We start from the raw sequence: 13,320 nt of genomic DNA, 5'->3' as shown, positions 1-13,320 counted from the left end.
TAAATATATTGTAGTAATAGCTCTTATCTAGTAAGTCCTCTCTGGCAATATAGGTTTCTTGAACCAAAAACGGTTAATAAGGAACTGGGATACCTTCCACCAAGTACCTGTCTTAAAGATCATTCCCTTTTGTAGGAGTACTTCTCATGTGTTCACCCTAGAGCCTGTTTTCTAAACACTGTGTTTTGGGATTACAAAAGTAGTAAAGTTTTTGGAATGTTTATGATAGGCCAGACACTGTGATAGCTCTTTACAGATACGCATTGTGCAGATCAGAAAACTGATGCTTTAACGTTTATTCTAGGAACACATAAGCAGTGGAAGAAATGACAAAGTAACTAGGAAAAATGTTTATAACATTAACATTAAGACATCAGTGGAAGGGTGGGGGGCAAATGTCTTTATAAGGCTTTTCCTCCTTGGTACTTTTTGCAAAATTCTTTCCTCTAGCTAAATCTTTGTCAACAGTCATCACGTGAATGTTACTAGACTTCACTTCCATTTTTCTCTCTTGGGACATTGTTTACCACATTTATAAATAATGCATGCATTTTTGTCCATACCTTTGTAACATTAAGATATCCTAGAAATCGAATCAAAAAGTGTAAATATTTTTTAACTCACCTGCCAGAACAGTGGTACTTTTTCATGCTTCTTTATGTGTATGGGTATACGTCTCACATTCTTCAAATAGTTCTTTTTCACCCAGCATGTTTGATTTCACCTGTCATGCGCAAACAAAAGGCAGGCTATTAAAGGCAGCATGTGCACTGATCCAAGGTGAGGAGACAGTTCAACAAAGAAGAAACAACTATATATAGACAGGATTCTAACTTAAAAACAAAATAGTTCAGATGTTTAATTTATACAACTTAAAAAATGCTAGGAAAGAAATATAGGTTCTTACTGGATAACAGAAAACTTTCTGAGCTTAAAGGAAATGGTATTTGGGGGTGTTGGGAGCAAAAGAAGATCAGTGGCAATTTTAACATACCAAGTTGGCAAAATGTAAATGCTTGATAATATCCATTGCAGGTACGGGTGTGGAGAACCAGGCATACTCTTACTTTTGGTAGGAGTGGAAATTGGTGCAGCCACATTGGAGGGCAATTTGGTACTGTCAGTTTAAGATATCCTTTGACCTAGAAATTCTGTGGCTAAGAACTTAAAACTAAAGTCAAGTATGCCAAGGTACATATACAAAAATGTTCACTAGAATTGTTTGTAATATCAAGAAACTAGAGGTCTAATGTCCAGCAGAGGACTGGATAAATAAAATACCCACATTTTTTATAGTGAAATTACACTTTTCTGTATTTAAAAAATAAATTGTGTAATTACAGCCTGACAAGCAAGATATAGGGATTAATATGCTACACTAAAGAACATGACTACTTGGTAAATAATATTAATAATAATAAGATTCCAAAAGATGTTTATCTTTGTGAACATAGTTCACGAAGGAATAGATAATGGAAAACAAAATAGACTTGTTTTATTTATACCTTCTTGTATTTTCTATGATTGACGAGTCATTTTATGAGAAGAATAAAACCATAACAATGTCTGAGCCATGAGGTATCAAAGTGAGTAATCAGTAAAGTTTGATATCTCCTGTGGCTATCATCTGAAACTGATGATTATCTTTGAAGCATAAAGAAAATGTTTAATTTTGTTCTTATTACACTAAGTAGATATCAGTGTTACATATTTTTAGAGTTTGAACCATTCCGGTTTAAAATTAGGTCAGCATTTGGGAAGGCTAGGAGCTGGCACTTAAATGTGGGAGCCATAATCTAGATGAACGATCAGTGGTCTAGATACATTTTCTAATTTCTCTAAAGATCATATGCCATCTGGTCTAATAATTGATAGTTTGGGGATATGTCGAATGCTGTAACTTTTTTTATAAGCCACATTTTTGAATCGGGAAGGGACATGACTTAAAAGACCAAAAATATAAAGCTGTCATCCACTGTCTTAAGGCAGAGCTTGGTTAGTATTTTAATCTTTAGAAACTCTTCCTTGAATGCAATTGTATTTTTAGAAAGTGGTCTTTAATCAGCAGTGTTTCTCCCTCTCTGTACTAGGTTGTTCGCTCAGCAGCTACAAGTGGAGCTGGTAGTACTACCTCTGGTGTTGTATCAGGCAGCCTCGGCTCTCGGGAGATCAACTACATCCTTCGTGTCCTTGGGCCAGCCGCATGCCGCAATCCAGACATTTTCACAGAAGTGGCCAACTGCTGTATCCGCATTGCCCTTCCAGCCCCTCGAGGCTCAGGGACTGGTGAGTTTCCCCTTTTCCTGGCTTTTGAGACATCGAAGTCTATGGCCTACTGTAACTCTAGAGATTTTCTGTGAAGAGATCCATAACTTGGAAAGCCGCCTTAGGCAAGCATTGGGACATTGGCTGATTGGTCATGTGGGTCAATTCAGAAGTACTTCAATAGCATCTCTAGTCCTTGCCCTGTGGTAATTCCTGTAAGAGATACCAAGAACTCATTCAGTCTATTCCTTGCTTTCAAAGAACTCATTTTAGTGTGGCAACAGGGCTTACATACCGTGAATGGTTTACAAGTAGAGTTATAATTATGGAACAAATGGACATAATGACATGTGATACAATATGAGGTATACAATATCATCTATATATTCTTGAGAAAAATGTTTGGCCTGTGCTCCAAAGTCATCATCCAGTTTCTGACAATGATGGTTAAGCATGGCTACACAGGCGAATTTGAAATCTTTGATGACCAGAGAGCTTGAAAAATTGTTGTGGACCTCACAGGCAGGTTAAACAAGTGTGAAGTGATCAGCCCCAGATGCAATGTGCAACTCATAGTTCTAGAAAAATGGCAGAACAACCTGCTCCTGTCCCGTCAGTTTGGTTTCATTGTACTGACAACTTCAGCAGGCATTATGGACCATGAAGAAGCAAGATGAAAACATACAGGAGGGAAAATCCTGGGATTCTTTTTCTAGAGATTTAATACATATGATCGAATGAAATGCCTCAATGGAGGGAGAAAAAATATTTGACCTATATTTAGTTATTATAATGAAGCAATTAGATAAATTGTAAGATGTTTTTCTGTAAGAGAACTGGCCTAGACACTCAAAAATATCTTAAAAGGATAAAATGCAAGGATCTCCTAGATAAAAGGAGAGTAGAGAGTGATCACCAGGAACAACCTTGATGGGATCCTGGATCCAGATAAATGAGATTTGGAGAAATTTGAATGCTATGTATTAGATAATATGATTATATCCATGTTAAATTCCTTGAGTGTTATGATGATATCGTGGTTATATGGGGTGATATCCTTGCTCTTAGGAGGCGCAGATATACATATTTAGAGGTAGACAAATGGTGATTCTAGATGAAAAGTATATGGATGTTTATTTACTAACCTTTCATTTCTGCATGGGTGGGTGGGTGGGTGTGTGTGTGTAAGTTAAGTAAGTAATTGGGAGGGGATCTAATTATTTTGGGAGTCTCAGCTATGTTCCTGACCCTGTGCTGGGCATGTATGGTCTCATTTAATCCTCAGATTTCAAAAACAAGAAAATTGAGGTTTGTAGGAAATAATTTGACCATGATCTTATAATGGAACTGAATTTTAAAACCAAGTCTCCCCAACCAAAGCCTGTCCTCTTTTTTACCACTGACATAGCTGTATTAAATCCTGTAGGATTTCAGGAAAATAAAAGTCAGATTTTCCTGATAAGCTACTCAAACATTGTTTGGAAATGGCCTCGTGTCCCAACCTTGTATGTTATATGAACGTCCTTCTAATTCTTTATCAGTAACCAAGTATAGGTACTGATTCACTATTGACTGATTTTTCTGTCTCACTTTGGCTTAGCTTCAGATGATGAATTTGAGAATCTTAGAATTAAAGGCCCTAATGCTGTACAGCTGGTGAAGACAACCCCTTTGAAGCCCTCACCTCTGCCTGTCATTCCTGATACTATCAAGGAAGTGATCTATGATATGCTGAATGCCCTGGCTGCATACCATGCTCCAGAGGAAGGTATGTAGCTAGCCCATCTCTGGAAGCTGGGCACTTTGCCTGCATCATTTCAACCAGCTCATGATCTAGAGAGCATCCACTGTGTGCCCATACTGTGGGAATCAGAATGAATAAGACACACAGTGCCCTTCTCTAAAGAAGCTAATAGTCATATAGTATGACAGATGCCAAGTTAGTGGTAAATCTTAGAGCAAGGCACTTGACCTGGTGGGGCTGGGGCCTATAGGGAAGTTTCTTAGATTAAGTCTTTTCTGAAAGAAGTCTTGAATGATAGGATGAGGAGATTGCCAGAGTTCTGTCATACGAAGGAAAGAATGAACAATGATTTAAAAAGGAGATAATAACATTTTGTTAGTAGGTTGAAAATAAAATATCAAGAAATCTCTAATGTTTTCACTCTCAAACAAAACATCTTCATTGCCCAAAGAGCTGGAGACAATATTAAAGGTGTGGTTAGGTTTCTTGGCCTTTGAGACTCTCATCCCCGTCCATCATTATTCATATTTTAAGATGCTACTTGTAAGTACTAGGAAAGTCATGAATAAATTGCTTGGAACCCAAGGTTCCAGTCAGATCTTAGTTTTATTCAGGACATGCTTATTTGCTAGGTCCCACAGGATTGCCAAAAATTGATGAGTACTGCCTTGAATAAGTCAAAAAAATGTGAGTCTTCAATTTGGTGCTTTTTATCTATACAGCACTCTGATACATAGAGCTCCTAGCTTCTACAGTACCTTTATCCCATATCATATACCCCCCAAAAATTAGCTTATATAGCTGTAGCAACCATTGACCTTCCCGCTGCACTAGACATAATACCAGGTGTGTTAATTTAAAATTAGTAGTGACAGCTGAGGAAAGTGAGGCGACTAAGTAAATTGCCTCTAGTCACAAAACTAGTTAGTGATAGAATGAAGCTTTAAACCGTGCTCTGTTATAAAGCAGGTCCTCAAATAATGTCATTTTGTTACGAAGTTAATGAGATGCCTTAGGCACTTCACATTTGTTTATATTAATTAGCTATTAAAGTCGTAGAACCTATTGACAACATTGACTAAGGACTTGCTATAGTACATTTCTTCTCATGCTTAAGTGAAAGTGTAGTAATAGCACTATGTAAATAGTCACAGCAACCTGGAGTACAATTGTCCAAGCTACCAAATAGGCATTAATATTGAAAAATTACAGAAAGAGTTTTGTTTTGTTTTTCAGCAGACAAATCTGATCCTAAACCTGGAGGTATGTCCCAAGAGGTTGGCCAGCTCCTGCAAGACATGGGCGATGATGTCTACCAGCAGTACCGGTCACTTACTCGTCAAAGCAGTGACTTTGATGCACAGTCAGGTTTTTCCATTAATGTAAGTCAATTCTAGCCTCCTATATTCCTTCTCCCTTTCTGATACTTGTATGTTCTCAGTATTTAGGGTTATGCCAGAGAAATTTGAAAGGTATTGATTTTGATGTATCTATACATTATATATTGCCTATAAATGAAGGTAAAATTGGAGTATCCCTGGAATTTTCTTTTCTCTCCTTGGGTTGGAAATGCTTCCTTTTAATACATTTCCATTCTCTTCTTCCCTGTCCCTTCCCACCCAATCTCCCAGTCACTGTTTATAATGATGGCTTCCCACAGATTATAGTATATAGCAGTGGGGAAGGTAGTTAAAAGATCCATGAAAGAGGATCTGTAGCATTCACAACCAGTTCACTGGGAAAGAGTCCTGCCATTTGGAGACAGCTATCTTTGAGATTAATAATGGCTCAGGAGTTTTTTTCTTCCATAGAGTCAGGTCTTTGCTGCAGATGGTGCCTCTGCTGAGACGTCCACATCTGGGGCATCCCAAGGAGAAGGTAATGGTTCACTTTTCTCCCTCTTTTGTTCTAATTTCTTGAGGACAAACTGAGTATCCTGGGCAGGGAATTGAGAAATACAAGCGTATCTGTCAAATTTACTTTTCTTAAGTGAAACTCTCAGGATTGAGCTCAGTGTTAGTAAAGGGTTATTAAACCCGTAAATAAAGGGATTCTGTATGCTAAAGTTAATGGAATTGTAATTTAACTAACCAAGTAATGGTTGCTATGGTTATCCTTTAGTTTTACCCTTTAGACCAGGGGACCTCAAACCCCAGGCCACAGACTGGTACCGGTCCTTGGCCTGTTAGGAACCAGGCTGCACAGTAGGAGGTGAGCAGCTGGCAAGCCAGTGAAGCTTCATCTGTATTTGCACCTGTTCCCCAGTGCGAGCTAGCATCACTGCCTCAACTCCACCTCAGATCATCAGGCATTAGATTCTCATAGAAGCACCAGTCCCTGGTGCCAAAAAGATTGGGGACTGCTGCTTTAAACCACCCCAAATATTTCTTTTGATGGCTTCCATGCTGGCTTATAAAACTTCGGTTCCAATGACACTATTCTCACTATAAGATTTACATGGTGGATTCTTGCCTTCTAGAGCCCATTGACTGCTAACGAAGAATTAGAGAAGTGTCATGTGGGAACAGTTCTAATGAGACCTTTTGAGAGCTGCGTCTCCTGGGATAAAAAAGATCGTTGAGATCTAAGGAGACATTGTTCTTAATATCAGATTAGTTCTTGAAGATAAATCAGAAAGGCTGTTAATTAGTAAAATATTGGTTAATTCATTTTGGTGGACTTACTGTCAATACGTTGTGTATAGTATGTGTGATAACAGTATTACTCAAGGGAAGCATCAGTGCCCGGTATGTGGCAGACAATAGTAGACACCAAAATAAATAAGATTCATTCCTTGCACTTAAAGAATTTTGTCTAGTGAGGGAGACCAGCAACAGTTATAATACAAGATAACTGTTGGAATAAAAGCAAGTTGGGATAAGGTATAGTGGGCGCATGATGTAATAGTATCTCAGTATGCATGGATGAAACAGGAAAACATTTATAGAGGAGGTTTGCGTTGTAGTTGAGCTAGATAAGTCAATGTGTGCCAGGCAGACACGTGGAAAGGGAGAGGTTAGAGAATATATAAGGCATGTTTGGAGAATTACTATTAGTATACATTATTTCTGGAGCATAAAATTATGAGATGAGGGAAGTGGCAGAAGATGTGTGAACAGTTGGGTAAAGCCTTCCTGATGTACTATATCTGCAGACCATGTCTAAGACTTAGGTCATCCTACCCGTCTGTTCTTTCACTGCAATATGAGGAGGGTATTCAATTTGTACCAGTGTTCTGAAGTGGAGAAGTGATATTCTTTCCACCTAAGGCTTGATTTTTGTCAATATTCCAATGAAAAATTGAACCAGTTTTTTCCTCTTTTTCAACAGCTTCAACTCCGGAGGAGTCTCGGGATGGGAAGAAAGATAAAGAAGGGGACCGGGCCTCTGAGGAAGGCAAGCAGAAAGGCAAGGGCAGCAAACCTTTAATGCCCACCTCCACTATTCTTCGTCTTCTGGCAGAGTTGGTGAGGTCCTATGTTGGTATTGCTACCCTGATTGCCAACTACAGCTACACTGTGGGCCAGTCTGAGCTTATCAAAGAGGTAATGTATTCAACTTGTGCTTAAGATTTTATACTGTCATCATTTGGATACCTGCTCCATGTGTTGAACGCTTTGCTAGGAACCCATGTGTGCTAGCCCTGTGATGAGAGAGGCAGAAGCCTTTTAAAACACACTAAATAAAATAGCTGGGCCTTTTTCCCATGGTGTGAAGCCATCAGGCTCATTGCAGGGAGTGAGTCAATACAGTTTGTTAGTTTGTTTTGTAGAAAATCTTTTGGTCTGCAGTGTGGAGATTGCAAAAGGCAAGACTGGAATCAGAGAGTCAGACCAGTTAGGAATCTGATCTAGTAACCTAGGTAATACAGGATCTTGGTGACATGTGGAGGGGGAAAATGGGTTAGTTGAAGAGACATTGTAAAAGTAGAAATGGACAAGAATCGAATTTAGAGGATTAAGGTGACATTAAGGCCTCAGATGTTTTATGGTTTTTTTTTTTATTTTATGTTAGAAGAAGAAACTGAAAAGAAAATGTAGAATTCGGAAGACATCTCTGGTTCACCTAGATAAAGGTGTCTAGGGGACAGTAAAATAAACCAAAAACATAAGAATATCGGTGTTTTCTTCCAGAAGTGGTAACAATATTGGTAATACAGAATATTTAAAAAAAAAAAAAAACTAATGTCTAATAGAGCTATGGGAAAGAACGAAGTCGTATTTTATACGTCCCGAAACAGAGTTATCTTCAGGTTGGATATTTCAAGGGGGGGAGGGCACTTTTAAGAAACTGTATCATGTTCCCACTTATGTAAAAGGGGTGCCCAAAGAGATTTTTTTCGTAAAGGGTACATTGTTTGCTGGGGTGGGGGGAGTTACAATAATTTTATGGTTAGTAAGTAGTAAAAAGTCTGATAATGGAGCAGGGGCAATGATGTTGCAAAGAATATATGAAAAGCAGTTGCCATTTTTAAGCTATTTTAACTTTAATTCAGGTTTTTAAAGCATATAAAAATGCACAACTCCTAAGTGATCTGTCAGTTAATCTTTCTTGGATGACCACCACCCAAATTAAATAAAACATTACAAATTCCACAAAAGCTGCTCTCCTCATATTTTTCCTCCACTTTGTACTTACATAAGGTCACCATTGAGTTCTGTTGTCATAGATTGGTTTTGTACTTTTTATATAAATGGAATCTTACAGTATGCTTTTGTGTCTGGTTTCTTTTGCTTAACATGTTTGCAAGATTCATTTTTGTGTGTAGTTTAGTTTGGTTTCGTTACTGTATAGAATTCCATTGTGTGACTATAACAGTCTTTTTATTTATTCTAGTGTTAATAGACAGTTGGGTGGTTTTTCATTGGAGGTATTAAAGGTAGTGCTGTTACAGTCATTCTTATACATGTCTTGGTGAACATACGCATGTCTTGGTGAGCATTTCTGTTGGGTGATGTATGCCTAGGAGTAGAATTGCTGGGGTCAGTTCAGCTTTAGCAAATGGTGCCAAAAGTTTTCCAGGGTGGTTCTGTCAATTTATATTATTTACCAGCACAGCATGTGGGAGTTCAGATTGTCTCACCTCCTTGCCATCACTCAGCATTTTTCCTATTTTTCATTTTAGCCATTCTAGTGGGTTTGTGGTGATACTGCATTATGGATAAAATTTCCCTGTCTTTATTGGCGATTTGAATACTCTCTTTTGTGACGTGTCCAAGTCTTTTATTCTTGTTTTCTATTGAGTTCTTTAGGTATTCTGGATGTAAGTTATTTGTGGAATATGTGCATTAACTACACATTAGGCATTTATTTCAAAGCTTTTAACTAATTTATACTAGTTGTGGTTGTAATTTATAATATGGAATAAGAACTGCACATTTTTAAGTGTCTGCTTAATATACGTCTAGTGACCCACTGGTACTGGGTACTCATAGGTACTTTCCAAATACTTTTGATAATCCTCACCTCAGCACTGAAAGGTTATTGATGTTGCTCCTTTTACTAGAGAAGAGAAAGCTCAGAGAGGTCAATTACTTGCCCAAGGCCACACTTGAGAAATTAGCAGGACTAGAATTGGAGCCCAGGTTTCTGATTCAAAATCAAAATTCTTTCTATTCAGTCACACTGCTTTCCCAAATTACAAAGCTTTTTTTCCAGTTTTTACTAATGTCATATAACATTATCTACACTTTTATTCAGGAAAATGTTTTAACTTGTATTTTATTCACCACTGGGTAATTTTTAATTCTAATAGTTGTCTTAACAAGGTTACCTTATCTAATTTCCCAGACTCTAAAATCCTTCACTGCATTTTTTATTGAGGTAAAAGTCACATGAAATTAAGCATTTTAAAGTGTAAAGTTTAGTGGCATTTAGTACATTCAGTTGTGCAGCCATCATCAGTGCATTTTGATCCAAAATCTGCTTAAATGTCAGTAGAACTAAGGTTTTCTAAGGAAGTATCGGGGCACAAATCATAGAGAAAAAGTCTGACTTAATTTCCTTCCCTGTTGTTGGGCCTTTTCTGCTATTTTAAGTAACCCTGCATTAAATATTTTTGCATGTCCATATCTATGACTGTGCTGTTCTTATTCAACCTCTGGGTTTTCCAGCCTGGGGTCCTGGGTACATTGTAGATGTCAGTAAATATTATAACTTAATTGAGTACTGAAGGGATTATAGTACTCAATTAGGAATCAAGATTTGAATCCTTGTCATTAACTTCTTTGTGCGAGCCACTTTTGGGGGCCTTGTATTACCTATATGTCAGATGGGGCAAATTATTGAATTGTCTCAACTCTTTTATAAGTTTGCTGTGAACACTTCTATTTAAATCTCACATGTAAAAATGTTTTTTAAAATGACAAGGAACATCTAAGTGAAGTTGTTTAAACTGTATAGTAGGAAATGAATGGGATTTGGAAGCAAAATCTGGATTTGCTACTCACTTAGCTTATACCTTTAAGCCTTTGTTTTCTCATCTATAAAGTGGACCTGATGATTACTGGGTGACTTCAAGGATCAACTCTGTGTGCCTGCACCTTATTGATATGCAAATAATGTGACATAATTGTGTTTGTGAGTAAATGTCATGATTAATGACTTTTCAGGACTGCAGTGTGCTAGCTTTTGTTTTGGACCACCTCCTTCCACATACCCAGAATGCAGAAGACAAGGACACACCTGCTTTGGCCCGCCTATTCCTCGCTAGCCTGGCTGCTGCAGGGAGTGGCACAGATGCCCAAGTGGCCCTTGTGAATGAAGTAAAAGCAGCCTTGGGACGGGCACTGGCTATGGCTGAGAGTACAGAGAAACATGCCAGGTAAAATCCATGCCTGACCTATCGCTGATAACCAAAAGCATCTTCTTACTCCATTGTTGGCCCATTGGATTCCTTGCATTCAAACAAGAGTTTGATTATACCAGCACTGTTCATTCTCTGGCCTTCCCAAATAGTTAAAATACTCAGATGACTGATAATTTTGGAGGAGGTGGGTAAAAACTGATGGAGAGAAAACAAAGGGATATTTTCATTTTATTTCTAAGGTCTTCAAACAAGTTGAGCAGGGTATTCCATCTTATTTTTTAAATTATGTTTAAAGAAAATGAAGAATGTTAACCACCGAAGGAGTGAGTTCTCTACTGTTAGCTGTTACTTCCAGGAGGAAACACAAAGGGCACAGGAGGGTTCTCTGAGGCGAGTTAGTGATAACATGGCCTAAGATTGAGCTGTATTTACATGATAGAGGTGTCAAACTTCTCTCCTCAGGCTTCAGGCAGTGATGTGTATCATCAGTACTATCATGGAGTCCTGCCCCTCCACCTCCAGCTTCTACAGCAGTGCCACAGCCAAGACCCAGCACAATGGCATGAACAATATCATTCGACTCTTCCTGAAGAAGGGATTGGTTAATGACCTGGCTAGAGTGCCTCATAGCCTGGACCTGTCCAGGTAAAATCATTCCCGAGCCCTAGTCTCAGGCTTTTGCCCTCTCTTTAATCATGCAACTTATTTCTCCATTTGCCTCATATTTCATATTTTCTTGAAAGATGAGTAGCGAGCAGCCGGTTTGATGGAAAACATTTGGGTATAGGTGGGAACCTGAGTTCTTAGTATTGTGCCTTTTAAGGAAGGCACTTTTTTTAGGCCTGAGTTTTCTCATTTGCTGCGAACTCAAGAGTTGGACTGTATACTAATTTTTTCCCAAGCTTCCCCTATTTATAAATAATCTTTTGTTATAATATGGGTATCACAAAAATACAGATGAGCAAAAATAAAGTAGACACCATATTCCTACCACCCAGATACCAGTTACTTACTGTATATCTTTCAGTGGTTTTCTTTGCATACATAATGTATTTTTTACTAAAATGATATTATATATACTGTTGTATATCCTGTGGTAGGGTATTTTTTAGGATTTTTTAGGTTGTTTTTGTTATGTTTTCCATTAGTAGTCTCATCCTATCTAATTTTCAAGTCTTTATTCAGAAACTTTTGCCCAAACCAGAATCCAATTACAGACTTTGCATTACAACTGGTTATGTCCTCTACATCTCTATTCTAACACAGTCCTTAAGTTAATTTTTTATATTTTTATTGCTGCTGTTCATGACACTTGTTGAAGCAACCAGGCCTACCTACTGTCCTGCAGAATGTTTTACCTTCTAGATTTGGTCCATTTGGTACCTTGCAGCATAGTTTAACTCTTTACTCCCTTTTTCTGTAAACCTTTGTTAGAGCTAGAGGCTTAATGGAGCTATTTAAACATTATTGGCTGGGATGTACCATAGATGATGTACATCTCATTTTATATCAAAGGGAGCCAGATCTCGAACTAACATTATGAATCATGATAAGATTGACAACTAGAGTGATAATCAGCATTGTACTGTTACAGTTCCCCCCTTCTTACTAGAAAGTAATCTGTATGTATTACTTTGGCACTGTATAAATGTCTGCTTTCCTATCAACCATAGGCCTAATTAATGTTCTTAACATCAGTTGATAATCCTTGTGTGCATTAGTTAATTTCTTTGGGGGTTATCAATGACAACTTTCTAATTTCTTTCATTTCTTCCTACATTATTAGCTGGCAATTTTCTGTGATGTAGCACTAGTTCAAGAGCGAAAGCCTAGTTAACCTGAAATACAGTTCCTACTGAAAAGACAGGATACAAACTCAGTTTTTTCCCTTAAGCCACCAATTTTCAGAGCAAAATCAAAAATAGGTTAAATCACTGCCCAAAATGTGAGTTTTCTCTGGCTTCCTATTTTCTAAGTAGCATTATGGGCTCATGAATTTTCGTTGATTTAAATCAGTGATTGCATTATTTGTATCACCGCAGTCATCCTTTTCATGGTTTTTCATTACATGTTAGCCTGTAATGACTTCTTTGTCCTTTTAATACAACCTCATTAAATTTTTAATCACATTTAAAAATTTTGCGCTCTTAAGAGGTTAATGAGCACCATACACATCTCACCCAGATTAACCAGTGGTTAGTATTCTGTCCTACTTGCTTTAGTCCATGCCACCCCTCCCCATTTCAGGAGGTTAATGGGTGGTGGTTTGAAATTTGTTGCAGACAATGATGTTTAACCTCTGAATACTTCACGTGTCTGCTAAGAATAAGCATTCCCTTACATGGCTAGAATACCATCATCACATCTGAGAAATCTACCATTAATACAATAGTATTCACTATATATTTCATATTCAGTTATTCGAAGTGTGTCTTTATAGCCTGGGAAAGAGTGTTGTAATCCAGGAACCAGTGAATGTCATTCATTACATTTGATAATCATG

The 13,320-nt window shown here is 37.8% G+C and overlaps 1 protein-coding gene across 19 annotated transcripts in view; it reads left to right on the top strand.

The window, feature by feature from the left end:
• Positions 1-13,320, top strand: part of HUWE1 (HECT, UBA and WWE domain containing E3 ubiquitin protein ligase 1) — a 151,087-nt gene that overhangs the window by 109,649 nt on the left and 28,118 nt on the right. For 18 of the 19 annotated variants that reach the window (XR_004952860.1, XR_004952859.1, XM_036227014.1 and 15 more), the window contains 7 exons: positions 2,091-2,286; positions 3,866-4,033; positions 5,246-5,391; positions 5,821-5,887; positions 7,340-7,554; positions 10,621-10,832; positions 11,280-11,462. Coding sequence is in view for 17 of the 19 variants with exons in the window: in XM_036227014.1 (XP_036082907.1) it covers positions 2,091-2,286; positions 3,866-4,033; positions 5,246-5,391; positions 5,821-5,887; positions 7,340-7,554; positions 10,621-10,832; positions 11,280-11,462 (1,187 nt within the window). In the remaining 2 variants the exon portion in view is untranslated. The remainder of the gene's footprint in view (positions 1-2,090; positions 2,287-3,865; positions 4,034-5,245; positions 5,392-5,820; positions 5,888-7,339; positions 7,555-10,620; positions 10,833-11,279; positions 11,463-13,320) is intronic. The other variant, XM_036227015.1, reaches the window with a different exon arrangement.

This window comes from Rousettus aegyptiacus, unplaced genomic scaffold (assembly GCF_014176215.1).
Source record: "Rousettus aegyptiacus isolate mRouAeg1 unplaced genomic scaffold, mRouAeg1.p scaffold_m13_p_9, whole genome shotgun sequence".
Classification (NCBI taxonomy): domain Eukaryota; kingdom Metazoa; phylum Chordata; class Mammalia; order Chiroptera; family Pteropodidae; genus Rousettus; species Rousettus aegyptiacus.
This window is presented reverse-complemented; position numbering and strand designations above follow the sequence as displayed.